General features: G+C 41.4%; 1 protein-coding gene across 3 annotated transcripts in view; it reads left to right on the forward strand.

Annotated features, from left to right (window-relative positions):
• The window catches only part of galnt10 (UDP-N-acetyl-alpha-D-galactosamine:polypeptide N-acetylgalactosaminyltransferase 10 (GalNAc-T10)), a 43,522-nt gene that overhangs the window by 1,934 nt on the left and 25,102 nt on the right, over positions 1-16,486 (forward strand). For all 3 annotated transcript variants that reach the window (XM_077592670.1, XM_077592668.1, XM_077592671.1), the window contains exons 2-3: positions 5,956-6,058; positions 7,432-7,570. In XM_077592670.1, the coding sequence (XP_077448796.1) occupies positions 5,956-6,058; positions 7,432-7,570 (242 nt within the window). The remainder of the gene's footprint in view (positions 1-5,955; positions 6,059-7,431; positions 7,571-16,486) is intronic.

Below are 16,486 nucleotides of genomic sequence, written 5' to 3' on the forward strand. Positions count from 1 at the left end.
ATATAAAGCAGATAAAAGTATTTGTAATAGTTATTAAGTTTCCCAATGACAGAGAAAATGAAACTGCCAATTATATATTTTTTAATTTAAAGTTCCCACATAAAGAAGCAATGCCATTAAGTTTCCCTAAAAAATAACTTTTTTCTTTCTGCTGCTTCTCATGGCAAAGGTTGTTTCAACGATCCCTGGTGAGTTTAAACAGCCGCAATAGCTAATTATGTGATATGCAATCGCTGCAAAATTGATCCAGTTTTCAATTGCCAACTATTCATAAATGAGCTTCATTTTCGGCAACCATGCAGGGATTCTGTCGTTCAATTAAATCTGAGCCTTTTAATTATTTTTACACAATGGTATGCGCTACTTTAATTAGGATCCGACAGCTAGAACTTTTTTTTTAACTCCACAGAAACATCTCTATAATTTGATGGCTTTAGAATAGAAAAGGCAGAAATTGAGCATTCCATCAGACATGATGCATCAGTCTCATGAAAATAGGTATTGAAAATAGGCTTTGGCAAATTCCTTTGTGCTTTTATGTATTTTGGGGAAACTTTTCCATCTTTTAAAATAGTTTGCCAATTGTGCAAATTTGGGTGTTAAAAAATAAGGCTGCTAGGTGGATATACACACATACAGCCACCCCAAACCCTTCCCCCAGAGCGACATGGCATGTGCGTTCTATCTCATGTGGCGTACACGGCGTCGTCGCGTCAAATTTAATCCACTCTGATCTTGCTTGAGCTGCTTTTCCGCACTCGCCGTGTCATCTCTGAGTGAAGCAGACACAAACCAACAAGGGGAAGCAAATATGCGGTACCAACGCCTCTAAGAAGACTTATGTTGGAAAAGGCTGAATGGGATTAGCCTATTGATTTTTATATTTTTTAACCAACTAACCGAGGAAATCAGTACCAGCTCTTCAGGATTACACAAACACATACAGCGGAGACGTGTTTTGTTCCTAATTTATCTGTTATGGCACCTATTACGGATCGTCTAGCAGAGCGCAAGTGATGAACCGAGGCACAGTGCAATTGCAGTGTAATTCATATTACCCTTCCAAAATACGGACTTGTAACACAAACATTCTACTAATGCAAACTTCCCTACAAATTTAATTAGTAAGTTTAGTTTTCAGAATGTACGACGACCAAAAATGTTGTGTTGACTATTTTTAAATCAAATTTATAAATTCCACGTTGTTTATCTGTTTTTGTTTTTTTTCAGCTTGAGAATCCGTAAAAAAGTTTTTTTTGTCAAAAGTCACAGTGTTTCCTGGCCATACTCAGTATTTTGTGATGCACAGCCTCATGAAATCAATCATTCTGTGAAGAGTATCTGTGTAATTGTCACGTTCTGTTGGGGTTTTGGGGGAGGTGTGTGTGTGTGTCTTGTGTGTGCTGGCTGGGTGATTGTTTTTCACCCCTTGTGTCCCTCCTGGCTTCCCTTTCCTCTCCTGGCCAGCTGTTCGTATTTTGTGATTAGAACCCTTGTCCGGGTATTTAAATGCGAGTGTTTGGTGACGTCTTTTATGGGAGTATTACCTTGCCTACCTAGTGTTTCATTTGAGTCACGTAAATCAGTGTTTCCAAACCACTGTGCACACCAGTGTGCCGCGAGCAATGGTCAGGTGTGCCGCGGGAAATTGGAAAAAGTCAAACAATGTAATATTCAGAGAGAAAAAATAATATGAATATAACGAAATTAAAATTGAATTATTACAAGGTTAAAATCAAAATATTATGAATGTTAAATTGTAGATTATACTATTACAAGATTCAAATTGCAATCATTTGGTTGCTTATTTTTCTCTAACACAAACCAGAAGTTGTTTGGTTTCTAGGGCATCAACTTTTAGCGACGTAAAGTCTGTGTGAGTACATTTTTTTTGGCATAATATTAGGAGATTTAAGTAATATTTGGAGAAAAGTCATAAAATTATGCGATTAAAAACATTACATTACTTATTTTTGCATTTCTCCACTCGAACCGGAAGTTGTTCAGGGTCCGCAGACATCAACTTTTGGTGACATTAGGTCAGTGCGAAAAATTAGATTTTGGAATAATTTTGGAGGTTTATGTGATACCTGCTGATAAAAGATTTTCAGAGGGTGGCGTCCTTTGAGACGGCAGCCTGGTGGGGCGAGTGGTTAGCGCGTCGGTCTCACAGCTCTGAGGTCCTGAGTTCAAATCCAGGTCACAACCACCTGTGTGGAGTTAGCATGTTCTCTCCGGCCGGGCCTGCGTGGGTTTCCTCCGGGTACTCCGGTTTCCTCCCACATTTCCAAAAACATGCATGGTTGGCTGATTGGACACTCCAAATTGCCCCTAAGTATGGGTGTGAGTGTGCATGGTTGTCTCCTTGTGCCCTGCGATCGGCTGGCCACTGATTCAGGGTGTCCCCCCGCCTCTGGCCCGGAGTCAGCTGGGATAGGCTCCAGCACCCGCCGCGACCCTAGTGAGGATAAAGCGGTTCAGAAGATGAGATGAGATGGTGTCCCTTGAGATTTTTTTCAAAGCAAAAAGTCTGTCGCAGCTCAAAAAAAGGTTGGGAAAAACTGACATAAGTCATGTTTTTGCCTCTTCGTCGATTTGCGTCTTCCCCAGTTTAGTCGTCATTTTGGTCCCCGTGTTTATTGTTTTTGTATGAGTATTTTTGTATTAAAATACTAAGTTGTGCACTAGCACTTACCTCGCCTTTTTGTCTGCTCTCTCGCCACGCACCTGAGGCGATCATGACAGTAATAGTGTGTAAAATGAGTGTTATTTGAGACCTCCTGTCACTACAGTCTTAGTGAGTGCACTGCATGGACCTTAAAGAGTTTAAAAAAATTCTCAGCACTGAATGACTTGCTTAGTGAGAAGTGACCAACAACAAGTGGAAATGGGAGGTGGTAAGAGATAAGGAAGCTGTTAGAGTAAGAGGGGAGTTAGGGGGCGGAACCAAAGAGTGACTGCTATCTCTCAGTAGGTGGTGAAGAGGAAGCTAACAGTGAGAGGTATCGACCCTGGCAGCAAGGCGTCAAGACAATGAACATGATATCCTTATTGTTGCTATCACAGTGGGATTTGGTTCATTTGACAACAAATGGCTTTGATTGCACTAACATTTTTGTTGACCAAGAAGATTGCTCACCAGAGAGAGTGAGAGTCAGGTGCTCTGATTCACTGCTAGTTTTCCTTGGCTCAAGATGAAGCCTAGTGTAATGAATAGAAAATTGGAGAAAAAGTCGCAGAGAATAAAAGAGTGATGCTTTTGATTTGAATTCTCATTCCTTCTGTTGCGATGGATTCTTTTCCATTGACCTGTTGTGTGACTGCCCAAAACACATGTGGCATCCACAACAGTAAAAACAGTAGAACTCAATTATAGTTTTTTTGGCAGTCTAACAGGTGCTAAAATACAATTCATACTATTTCCACAAATAATATAAAAAATATTTGAATTCAGTTCAGTGTAAGATAGTGTATATTTGCATTAGAGCTGGGTGACTTTGTCTTTTTTAGCCAGACTTTGAAATTATTCCCTTTGAGAGTTTTGTGTGTGAGCTGCAGACTGACACACTGGGGATAAAAAGAAAAATAGATTTTTTACTCCATATCCTCCTATGCCCCTCTGCCAGCTTCTCCCATCCCCCATATTTCACATCCCCATGTGTTTTCCAGGAAAATATTTTTAAGCCGTTCTTGAAATTGCTTCATATTGCTTGCGTTATTCTTAGGACTAATAATGTTTTGCCTGTCCAATGCGGTTTTGAAAATTAGGCACCTGCAGCCTGAATCACTTGGTAACATATGATTTGGAAATTTCTATCATGAGTAGACCCAAAATATTGTCCACAAGTGCACATGAATTCTGCTTTTTACCTCAAAATGTCCACTTGGGTAATCCAGCTGTTTCTACATAATTTTTGTCCCTACTATTTTTATTAAACCAACATGAAATTCATCTGAATCCAGAATTGCCTGACTAGTGCTCACTCACTTTTTTCTCAACAAGTTACTATGGTAACAGGTGTTATGCAGCAGAAGAGGCATATATATATATATATATATATATATATATATATATATGTGTATGTATGTATATGTATATATATGTATATGTATGTATATGTATATATATATGTATATGTATGTATATGTATATGTATATATATGTGTATATATATATATATATATATGTGTATATATATGTATATGTATATATATATGTATATGTATATATATATATGCAGCAGAAGAGGCATATATATATATATATATATATAATTTTCTGAACCGCTTTATCCTCACTAGGGTCGTGGGGGGTGCTGGAGCCTATCCCAGCTGACTTCGGGCCAGAGGCGTGGGACACCCTGAATTGGTGGCCAGCCAATCACAGGCCACAAGGAGACAAATAACCATTCACACTCACACTCATACCTTGGGCCAATTTAGAGTTTCCAATCAGCCTACCATGCATGTCTTTGGAATATGAGATGAAACCGGAGTACCCATCTAAAACCCACTTAGGCCCGGGGAGAACATGCAAACTCCACACAGGTGGACCGACTTGGATTTGAACACAGGTCCCCCACTGTGAGGCTGACGCGCTAACCACTCAAGCCGCCGGACCGCCCCAGAAGAGACATATAATGTAGAATATACATTCTCATTTTGTTTTATTCCCTGAACTAAAATGTACCTCTACTAGTCAACTGAAATGTGCAATGATTTCATTCTATTTATTGTATATTGTTGAGGGCTTTGGTTTCGTCTCATCGAGTTTTTAACCAATGAAAGATGGCCGTTGACTGGCATATTTCACCTTATTCAACTCCAAACTTGATTTTAAACTGCAATATGAAATCTGATGTGTATGACCTACATAGGTAGACCATCAAAAAATTACATGAAGCCAAACTTCCAACCAGTAGTTCCGCTGTCTCTTTCCAAAATAGCCAGGTTGGTGGAGAGTTTCCACCATGGTCCTTTGCAAGAATTCTTCAGTTTAAGTTTCAATAATCAGTATGAAATTTGCTAGGTGTATACTATCTACCTATCATGAGTAGATCCCCCCAAAAATATCCAGAAGCCATGGCCCACAAGACCCAGTTAATCTGCCATTAATGTGAATTGGTCATGTCATGGTCATTTTGTTATGTGTAGTTGTGGTTTTGGGATGGATGAGTTTCCCTTGGGTGTGCTGTCCGTGCGATTATTGTATGCGTTTGCCCCATTGTGTCCCTCATGGTTTCACTTATCTCATATGATCAGGAGTGTGCATTTTGTAATCAACCCATGTCCGTCTATTTAAACCCTGTGTTTTTTAGTCTTTGTGGGATTGTATGCTTTACCCTGATTTTTCTAAGATTACTTGATGTACCCATGCCATGTCTCAAGTTCATCGTTTCCCCATGTTTTTCCATATCAGGTTTGGTTTTTGTTATTTAATTCTAAGTCCTTGTTATTTTCTGAAGATCCTGCCATAGTTATTTAAGTTTTTGTTAGAGCACTCCATTCCACGTCCTTGATTGCTTCCCTGCATTTGGCTCCTTTTACGTTCCATGCCCGACGCTGCACCTAACGTGACAAATTTGGCCATTTCCACATGACAACATTTTCCTTATGTGTTTTAAGAAAGTTCAACAGCCAAACAGTGTCACAATTGTTGGGAATTTCAATCATGACTGAACCCAAATAATATTCTCAAGAATTCAGGCTTAAAATTCTGCCATTTTTTTTCGAATCAGACATTTTAGTCATTTAATCGATTTCCACAAATCCGAAATTACAGAAACTCACAAGAGCAAAATTCAAAATGCTTTGCTGTTTATCTTGATTGAGCTTCCCTTTCAGAAAACAAACCAATTAAGTAATGACAATTCCCCAAAAGGATTTGTATCAATTAGGACTGTTAAATCGTGCTTTTTCGTAAAAAATAATTCAAGATTTGTTCCTCCCACACAGTGGCTGGGCCATATACGGAAGGTTGCCCAGGTTGGGCAAGATGGCGTGCGTCGGCTAGACTGGCATGACTACGATTCCATTAGGAGAGATGCTGCCAGAGTTGGTGAGGACTATTATTATTAAACAAAGATTATTAAAGAAAATGTTGCTTGCAAAAATTTGATATGCATGTGGGAAACCAATTGATTGTTTGATTTGTTAAAGAGCAGGTAAATATTTAACTGCCAATTAAGCTGGAATCGAATTGAACATCTCTCATTTTCTGAACCACTTCATTAGGGTCACGGGGAGAGCTGGAGCCTATCCCAGCTGACTCCGGGCCAGAGGCGGGGGACACCCTGAATCGGTGGCTAGCCAATCGCAGGGCCCAAGGAGACGGACAACATTGCACACTCACACCCACACATAGGGGCAATTTACAGTGTCCTGATAGGCTACCAGGCATGTTTTTGGAATGTGGGAGGAAACTAGAGTCACCGGAGGAAACCCACGCAGGCCTAGGGAGAACAAGCAAACTCCACACAGGTGGACCTGGATTTGAACCCAGGACCCCAGAGCTGTGAGGCCGACGCGCTAACCACTCATGACACCGGGCCGCCCCGAATTAAGCTTCTCTGATGGGAAATTACCATTGCCACTGGGGCCAGGTTGATTGATAAACAGAGAGCAGTTGTCATAGAAAGTTGAGGGGTCAGTGTTTATATACTGTATGTATGCATTTAAATGAGGAGCCACGGCAAAATTGAAATGGGCTTTAATCGTTAAACAGAAATAAACTAATTTACAGTCGTACTGTCATGTTTGGAAATCTAACAGGATGTTAGATATTTTGGTTTTATGCAGCCCTTTTAGAGGAAGTCAAGAGATCGTCTTTTTGTGAACCTTTGCTCACATTTTTGCTTAAGAGACCCAGCAAATATTTTAAAGAGATGGGTGACTGTAAATTCCCAAGCATTTTATTTTAGGTGACATATTTGGGCATGGGAGGTTTTAGAAGAACAGGCACTATTTGCTTATATATGATGTATAATTCTCTCTATTTAAATAAATAAAATACAATATATATGTAATGTTGGATCAGTCTGGGGTAAATGTGATCCGTCCGCACGGCACAGAGCATTAATTAGAGGAGTTGATCTCTGAAATGAGCTCTTAAGACGAGGGTCTCGCTTGCTCGCAAATGCTGAAAGATCGTTTGTGCTTAATGGAACATGGCGTCTCCGTGTAATTTGATGAACTCCTTTGAGTGTACATCAGCCTCGCCGCGAGTGCCCTGCTGCCTTTTATGTGAATTGACGAGAGTCTAATGGAACACCTCTATTTTGATGAGCCGCTTTAAACAAGCGCGTTAAAAGACCGTGGTTTGTGCATCAATTAGATCTGTTATGTAGTAGAGCTACTATAGTTTTTCCTTTCTCTTTTAGTCTGCTCCATGGATGAGATGAACAAAAGTGTTCTATTATTGTTTTTCCATAGGAAATGGCGAACAGGGAAAACCTTTCCCCATGTCTGAGGCTGACCATGTAGACCTGGCCTACAGGGAGAATGGCTTCAACATCTATGTCAGCGACCGCATCTCACTGAACCGCTCCCTTCCGGACATCCGCCACCCAAAGTAAGTCATGTTATTATGTTTGAAGATTTTCCTCTAAATCTGGGGTGGGCAAATTATTCCACAAAGGGTCGCAGTGGGTGCAGGTTTTCATTCCAACCCATAGAGAGGACACCTCACCAATCTGGTGTCCTGCAAGTGCAATCAGTGGATTGCAGTCAGGTGCTTCTTGTTTTCTGCAGAAATGTAATTGGTTAAAGTGTCTGTGCTGGATCTGTTGGAACAAAAACCTGCACCCACAGCGGCCCTCAAGTACCGGTTTGCCCACCCCTGCTCTAAATACACATAACACGGATGAAAACGCAAGATAGACTATCTCACATCTTAAATTATATTTAAACCTGATCACAGGATCATTAATTTGTTTGCCTGGTCAAGTGTTGCTTAACATTTAATTATTCATTTGTGGGGCACTGTAAATTGAGCCCCTTTTCATTCGCAACAAACAAAATAATCAACCGTTGACTATGCATCTGAGCTAAGCCTGTACAGTAATACCTTGACATATGAGTGTCCCAACATATAAGAAATTTGTGATACAAGAAAAATTACGAGCAAAATTTTGCCCTGAGATACGAGATAAATTTGAGATACGAACATATGATGCGGCCGCTATGTGGCCCTCTTCAAGCTGTGCAGTGATATTCATGACGAGAGGTTACAGTGTGTGTGTAGTAAGCGAAGTTCATTTAAGTTAAATTAAAAGTTTATTTTACAAAAGTGTGACGAACTCAACATGTTGCCATCAAGTCTCCTCTGCCACACACACCGCCGTTAGCCGCTACCGTCTTAGTCGAAGATAAGACCTCCATACTGTACTGTACATAATAATGTCACATTTTATTGCAGATCATAACCACTAAATAGGTATTTGTTACTTTGTGAGCATAGGTGGTGACAACAATTAAAAACATTTCCATTGTAATATCTTATTTTATTTTTATTTTTTCAGAGGATGGGAACGGATTAATTTGTATTTAGTCATTTTATATTGGAAAATTGATTTGCGATACGAGTGAATTGTCATATGAGTTCGGGTCCCGGAACGCATTGAGCTCATGTCTCAAGGTGTTATTGTATTCGATTGTATGGACAAAAAGGACTCACAATTTAGCAAATTACCACACTACGTCACTTCAGATTGTAAAATTATTACATCATTTGCGTAATTTTTGCATTATCAAATTTACCTCTGGTCTACTAGTGGTCACCTTATGTCATTGGATGGCTGCATAACCTGCACAACTGTTATTCTTCTTTACTTTTGCAGTCCTGCAATGTTTACATTGTTAGATGGTTCTCTGTGCTTGTGTGATGTCCTGAATCTACCAATGCTTACAAATGAGTCTTTGTTGTCGAGCCATTCCTCCTTCCTCGCTCCTCTCCGTGGCGCTCTGCACCGCCTCTAGGAGGGCGGCGTAGCTCGACCATCGTTCTCCTCCGCGACACGGGAGTAGTCTCGCCGATGTGCCTCCCCAAAAAAACAAGGCGATCTCCTGGTCGTTTGCGAGTGGTGTTCAAAACTCCTACCTACCTGAGCTCCCCCGCCGGCCACCACACGGTGGTCCATTGTAGATTGGCAGACGGGAACCCAGGTAGTGTTTTGTGGGAAAGGTGAAGACTCTCCTGGGGGACCACCGAAATCCAAGTCAGGCGATGACGTCACTGTCCGATTCCGAGTCCGAGGATAATAGATCTATGAGCTCCAGACCGTCCTTGTAATCTGAATAGTCAGAGTCCAAATCAAGATAGCAGGGGCGATAAACGAAGGGGGATGGAGGATCTCTTGGTTGAGAGCACAGGTAGGAAAATGGGAGTGGGGGTAGGAGATAATAGTCAGCGTACAGGAAACTGACAGGCTGTTGTCGGCGTGATCGTCAACGGCTTGACTGCTCGGATCGTACTGTTATGTTAGGTTGGTCGTGGAGCGTGGAACGTGGTCGGACCCAAATGCAGGGAAGCAGTCAAGGGACGAGTTTGTGATGTCCTCTAACAAAACTTTAATAACTGAGGGGCATTCAACAAAATAACAAAATCAAACCAGACATGGAAGACATGGGGAAACAAGGAACATGGAGCAAGAAGCATTGCATGGCAACGTGGCATGAAGCAAAGGCAGACAGTCGGACAATGAGTCACAAACACACAGGGTTTAAACAGACACACAAGGGCTGATTAGCGATTAGGAACACCTGGGCAATACAAGAGGGAGCAAGCAGGGGATACACCAGGGGAAAAAAAAGCATAATAAAACCAACCAAGACACCAACTAACCCTAACATTGGAGACTCAAAATTAAATAAGACGCGCGAAAATCAACGTGCTATTGCTTTTTAAACAAGAAACAAACTTTTGTTATAGTTTGATGGGATTGCAGAACGTCCAGTATGTTTAAAAAAAAAAAGCTACATTTGAAAGAAAAAACTATTATTATTATCACCATTGCAATGGGTACACACAACCAATGCTTTACCATATTATCAGAAAACACCATACTTTAGTTGAGCCAAATAATAAATACTTTCACCTGGAGGTCAAAAAGAGATACAACGGCCACGTCAACAATTTTGTCTTCAAATTAAGATATTCTTGGTTGTGAAATAATCTTTTTGGTGAAGGGTGCAGTGAAATTGCCATCTGATGGTGCTGTCGTTCGCTCGCCTAACTTTGGTGCTGGCAGGTGCAGGCTCGATTCCCGCTGGTGGCTGTATGATTGTGAGTGTGAATTGTCGTCTGTCTCTCTGTGTTCCCTACGGCTGACTGGTGACCAGTGTAGGGTGTAGCCTGCTTTTCCGAAGTCAGCTGGGATCCAGCAACCGATGCAACCCTTACCAAGATCCAGGATCGAAGAGGACTCAGTATACAACACTGGCTCCCCTCAAGGTTGTGTACTGAGTCTTCTTCTATACTCCCTGTACACATACGACTGTACACTGACCCACCACTCTAACTCCATCATCAAATTTGCCGATAACACCACTGTGGTCGGACTCATCTCCTACAGAGATGAGGTCAACAAACTGTCTTTGTGGTGTTTGGTGAACAATCTCACACTAAACACCACGAAAACTAAAGAAATAATCCTGGACTTTCGCAAACGCAGCACAGATCTAGCCCCACTCCTCATAAATGGAGTATGCTTAGACAGGGTTCAGTGTTTCAAATTCCTGGGGGTCCACATCACGGACAAGCTCTCCTGGTCTACCAAACCACGGCAGTGGTGAAGAAGACCCAGAAGCGACTCCATTTCCTGAGGGTACTCAGGAGGAACAATTTGGACACTAAGCTTCTGGTAACCTTCTATAGAGCCACTGTGGAGAGCATCCTGGCATACTGCATTACAGTGTGGTACGCTGGAAGCACGCCAGCAGACAGAAAAGCCATGCAGAGTGTTCAATACCGCCCAGAAGATCATCGGCTGCTCTCTGCCCTCACTGGATTACATTGCCAGCCCTCGCTACCTCAGCAGAGCCGGGAACTTTGTTAGGGACCCATACCACCCTGGTCACAACCTGTTCCAGCTGCTCCGCTCTGCCAGACAGGTCTCACAAAACACGGACCAATAGACTTAGGGACAGTTTTTTTTTTCCCAGAGCCATCAGGGCTCTGAACTTGCATTAGCACACGACACAATCCCTTCTGTGCAATAACTTTGGGGTGTGCAATAACAATGTGCAATATCTTAGATTATGCAATATTTTAGAATTTACCTTGCCCGGATGTGACTTTTTAAATTACTTATGTTTTACTGAGAAACACGCACTTTGCGGAGTAGCAGTAAAGGCTTTTGATTGATCCGCGGTACGGAAAATGAAGGAATGAGATGCAGTGAAAAAGGTAGCAAATATGCCTCGATCGGAAACCGTCGTAATGCTATTCTGGTGAATTTTAAAAGCCAATTTAAGAGGATCAGTGAATTACTGATTTAGATGTGAGAATCTCAGTTTTAGATGTAGTCAAACTTCAATGCCTTTCATTTAAGGCAAAAGTTGACAAAGATTGAACAATACTACAAAGGCCCTAGGGAGCTGAGTGGTAAAACCTTATAAATTATGTTGGGTTCAAGATAAGGCATTCACTTTAGAGATATTCACTCAGTCATTCATCTTCCATACCGAGCATCCTCGAAAGGGTTGCAGGGGTTTCCTGGAGCCTAACCCAGCTGACTTTGGGCAAAAGGCAGACCACACCCTAGACTGGTCGCCAGTCAGCCGTAGGGCACATGGAGAGACAAACCGTGACCGGACATTTCGTCGATGGACACCGTCAACGGACGTTTCGTCCCCGGACGGTTCGTCGAACGGACACTTCGTCGCCAGACAGTTCGCCTAACCTTAACCACTATTAAAGAAGACAAAGGAAATTCACATATTCTTTATAAAAGAAAATAAAACAGCAAAAACTCGCTGGACAACACAAACACATTAACATTTGGGCGTGTGCAAATACAAAAGGTGGTCGTCTCTAAACACACTACGCACGAAACGGTTCCTACGTTGAGCGCTCCAAAAAGGCAATAAATAAAATTATTTTATTAAAAAGGAGCCAAAGGAAATTCACATTCTTTATTAAAGAAAATAAAATAGCAAAAACTCGCTCGACCACACAAAGACATTAACATTTGGGCGTGTGCAAGTACGAAATGTGCTCGTCCCTAAACACACTACGCACGAAACAGTTCCTACGTTGAGCGCTCCAAAAAGGCAATAAATAAAATTATTTTATTAAAAAGAAGACAAAAGAAACTCACATATTCTTCCTTCCTTTTTTTTGCTTGGTGTTCCCATAGGTATCGTGTATACAGACTAGATTTCCGATGCGCGTTGTGAGGCAACGAAGCTAGACGTCGTCGCTTGTCGGCCATTTTAAGAACAGGCCCATTCACTCCTATTAATAGAGTCAATAGAATTTGTTTTTTGAAAGGACAATAGATTGCTTGATTTAAAATCAAACCTGTGCGTCTATATCAAAGTCAGAGATGCAGTATTTTTGGCATACTTCATAACAAATATCAGCATCCAGTCAGAATCGTAGCCACATCAATTCACGATTAAAAAACAAACAGTTAATAGTAATTTAGTGGAGTCACTCAGTGCCCATGAGAACTCGTCTGTTGCAAAATGTCTCCCTATTTGTTATGGAGAATCAACGTGACACCTGAGTTGTTATGTCACGTTGATTCTTTTTGGGGTCTTTCCAAATGTGGAGCGCTCAACGTAGGAACCGTTTACGTAGGAACCGTTTACGTAGGAACCGTTTACGTAGGAACCGTTTAAGTAGGAACCGTTTAAGTAGGAACCTTTTCGCGCGTAGTGTGTTTAGAGACGAGCACATTTCGTACTTGCACACGGCCAAATGTTAATGTTTGTGTTGTCGAGCGAGTTTTTGCTGTTTTATTTTCTTTAATAAAGAATGTGAATTTCCTTTTGTCTTCTTTAGTAGTGGTTAAGGTTAGGCGAACTGTCTGGCGACGAAGTGTCCGGCGACGAATTGTCCGTTGACGAAGTGTCCGGTCGACGAAGTGTCCGGTGACGAAGCGTCTGTTTGACGAACCGTCCGGGGACTAAGCGTCCAGCGACGAATTGTACGTCGACGAAATGTCCGGGTACCAAGACAAACGACCATCTGCGCTCACAATCATACGCCACCAGCGGGAATCGAGCCCGTGCATGCCCGCACTGAAGTCAGGCGAGTGATCCTCTACATTACGAGGCGGCCACCTTTAGAGATATCTTCTAGAAAATCAATTGACACTGGACAATGTTTTCATCAACACTGATCCTGTGTCTGGTGTTGTAACCTGCTTGACATTTATTCTTGCTCAGTAAAGAAAATCTCCCACTTTCAAGGGAAAGGATAGCTGCTTTCAAATTGTCAGATAGATAACAGTGCTGCTTGTAAATCCAAGCTTTAATTATTGAGAAAAGAGTGTGAACAAGGGGATTTTTTAATTTTACTTCATACTACAAATGAGTCCATGGCCACCTATATCATAGCATTCAAGAGTTTGAACCTTATGTTTCCATCCTAAAAGACTACATATTATGAAATAAATTGTTGCAGAACAGGAATGAGAGTCGAGCTTTTAAATGACCTAAGATCTATGGTTGAGACAACTTCAAACGATGGAGGTAACCAAAACCACAAAGGCCACAAAGTAGATCGAATCTACAGAACTGGAGTAGTGCCACTGTCAACCAGCCCCCGACCACACCCATACAACACACTAGGACTAGGATCTGAACTGACAAACCCCCACACATTTACTAATTCCTCCAAAAATATGAATGCATGAAAAACTATTCTCACACACTGTACATAAAGCGGTTGGGTGTCCGTTGCCTGGAAGTACTTTGTATCTACATAGTTATCAGCACCTAAACAAATGATTGAATATATATTGCTTAAAAGAATAATGCTTTTAATCAATGAACAGATTCAAGAGGGTATTGTCAAAATAGTAAAGAAAGAAAAGGGAATGATGGTGGTGGTATGGTGACAGTAATACAATAAAGGGTCCATTTGAAATAGAATCAGTACTCCTTTCAGCAGGATCTGGTGCCACTAGCTCCTGTCACTCTATCTTAAAGGCCAGCACAAGCTAGTATTTCAACTCAGAATGCTACCGTATCAATCCTAAACATTCCGATACACTAAAAACTCATCCCTGGACACTTGACCTTTTTCTTAAAAGCAGAATCTGATCTGTCCTTTCCACCATTTACTACCAAAGGACTGTTGTGGGATGATATTGATGATGATTCCTAAAAAAAGCCAGCCTACTTAGACCTTAAGCGACTCTCGTTTGGCTCTTTTGGCGCAAACATTTCAGCTACCTGTCAGTCATGGCTGACACAGACCCAATCCCTGATCCCCTCTGCAGTGTTTGATTACTCTGTTGTTAATGCAACCTTGCGGCTGACGTTTTGGCTGATGTTTAATTGAAAAGCATAGAGATACAGAATGTCAACAGATGCTCACCGCCTTCCCCCGTGTTGGAATTCACCATGATGAGCAATCGCTTGTCTATCACAACACGATTCTCTCCTCTGGCGGTCATATTTGAATTCAGTTGTCAGGTCATACAGCCGAAAACAATCTCTCATCCCATGTTTAGCTCCTTGTTGCCGTCACTTACCACTTGAATGGTTGCCATGCATATTGTTGACATGACCATAATCAATTTTTTTTCAAATTTGTAACTTGAATGGTGTGACAATTGAGACCGGTTTTGAAATTCTTACCCATGAGCAATGTTCCCTCTAAGCTGCGCGCATGCGCAATTGCGCACTACTCTCGTCTTCTCCGCGCACAGCAATCATATGGAGCGCACAAAATAAAATCCAACTTTTTTCCCCCCCATGTTGGCCCCGTTCACGCGGCAGCCAGTGGCAGTAGCTCTGTCCACTCTTATGTTTTTCGTGTTTTACAGCCCTTCTATCTTTTTTTAAATTACATTTTAATATTTCATAATACATTGCTAAATCTGCTGTGTGTGCGTGCGTGCGTGTGTGTCTAGTATGTGTGATCGTTTGTCTTCAACCTACACAATGGACTATAAGTGGTAATTTGCCCTCGGCTACAATCTTACATATATATGTTCATTAACATGAACATAATTATGTTCATTAATATGTGCTATCCCTTATTAAATAAATCAAAGCAAATCATGGGGAAAATATTGCATATAAATGGAAACTTGACTATCTCAAGTGACACGTTCAGCAGAAAAGTCATTTGAACGAGAATGAGAAGTGAGAAGGACAGATGTGTAAAATAAGGTAAAATTTATGTCAGAATTGTGCATATTCTAATGGCATTTACGAAGATGTTTTATTCATAGATATTTTGTCATTCATTTTCTGAACCACTTTATCACTCGCGGGGGGTGCTGGAGCCCATCCCTGCTGACTTTGGGCCAGGGGTGGGGGACACCCTGTATCGGTGGCCAGCCGGTCGCAGGGCACAAGGAGACGGACAGCCATGCACACTCAGACCCATACCTAGGGGCAATTTTAGAGTGTCCAATCAGCCTACAATGCATCTTTTTGGGATGTGGGAGGAAAACGGAGTACTCAGAGAAAACCCACGCAGGCCCAGGGAGAATATGCAAATTCAACACAGGTGGACCGACCTGGATTTGAACCCAGGACCCCAGAGCTGTGAGAGCGACGCGCGAAGCACTCATCCGCCGGGCCGCCCATTCATAGATATTGATCATTACATTTTATTATTACTAAATCATTTATGTGTAGTAGACATGCACCTGCTTGCTTATGGCAGGTGTGATACTGGTGTGTGCCCATAGCGAGCAATGATGATGTTGCTCACACTGGTACTCAGTGTGCTCAGGGAGGTTGTCTTTTTGCCCAGACAAACAAAAAATTAGAGGGAACATTGCCCATGAGCCAGGCTTTTTTTTCTGTTGTGATTGGTCTTGACCAGTGTTTATCTTCTATTCTTTAACTTCCTGATATGGTAATAAGGAGGTGCCCACTTATTTCAGAAATATTAGGTACACACTGTATTTGAACAATTTCAACAGATGATCATGACAAAGACAAAAAAACTTTTTTTAAAGAATCACTACTATTCCAACATGGATTGGTAGCACACCTTTGAAACAAAATTCTTCCTTCACGCGTCATCTGTACACGTTGAAGGAAATGTTGACAAAATAGTGAGTCTGCACTTGCCTTTGACACAAGAGTTTAACTGGAGTAGAATTGATTGTTTGCTGAAGAGCTAATGCTAAAATAAAGTGCTATGGAAGTAATTGAGTTTTTGAATGTAGTGTGAGACTTGAATTTGTAATGGGTCTACAAATGTGGAAAGGGAAGCGCTGTTCAACATTTAAATCATTCCGATTAACTAATTATTCCAATGCTAAACTGAAATGAGGTTTCATGTCTGTGTGTA

The sequence above is a fragment of the Stigmatopora argus genome, chromosome 22 (genome assembly GCF_051989625.1).
Source record: "Stigmatopora argus isolate UIUO_Sarg chromosome 22, RoL_Sarg_1.0, whole genome shotgun sequence".
Taxonomy (NCBI): domain Eukaryota; kingdom Metazoa; phylum Chordata; class Actinopteri; order Syngnathiformes; family Syngnathidae; genus Stigmatopora; species Stigmatopora argus.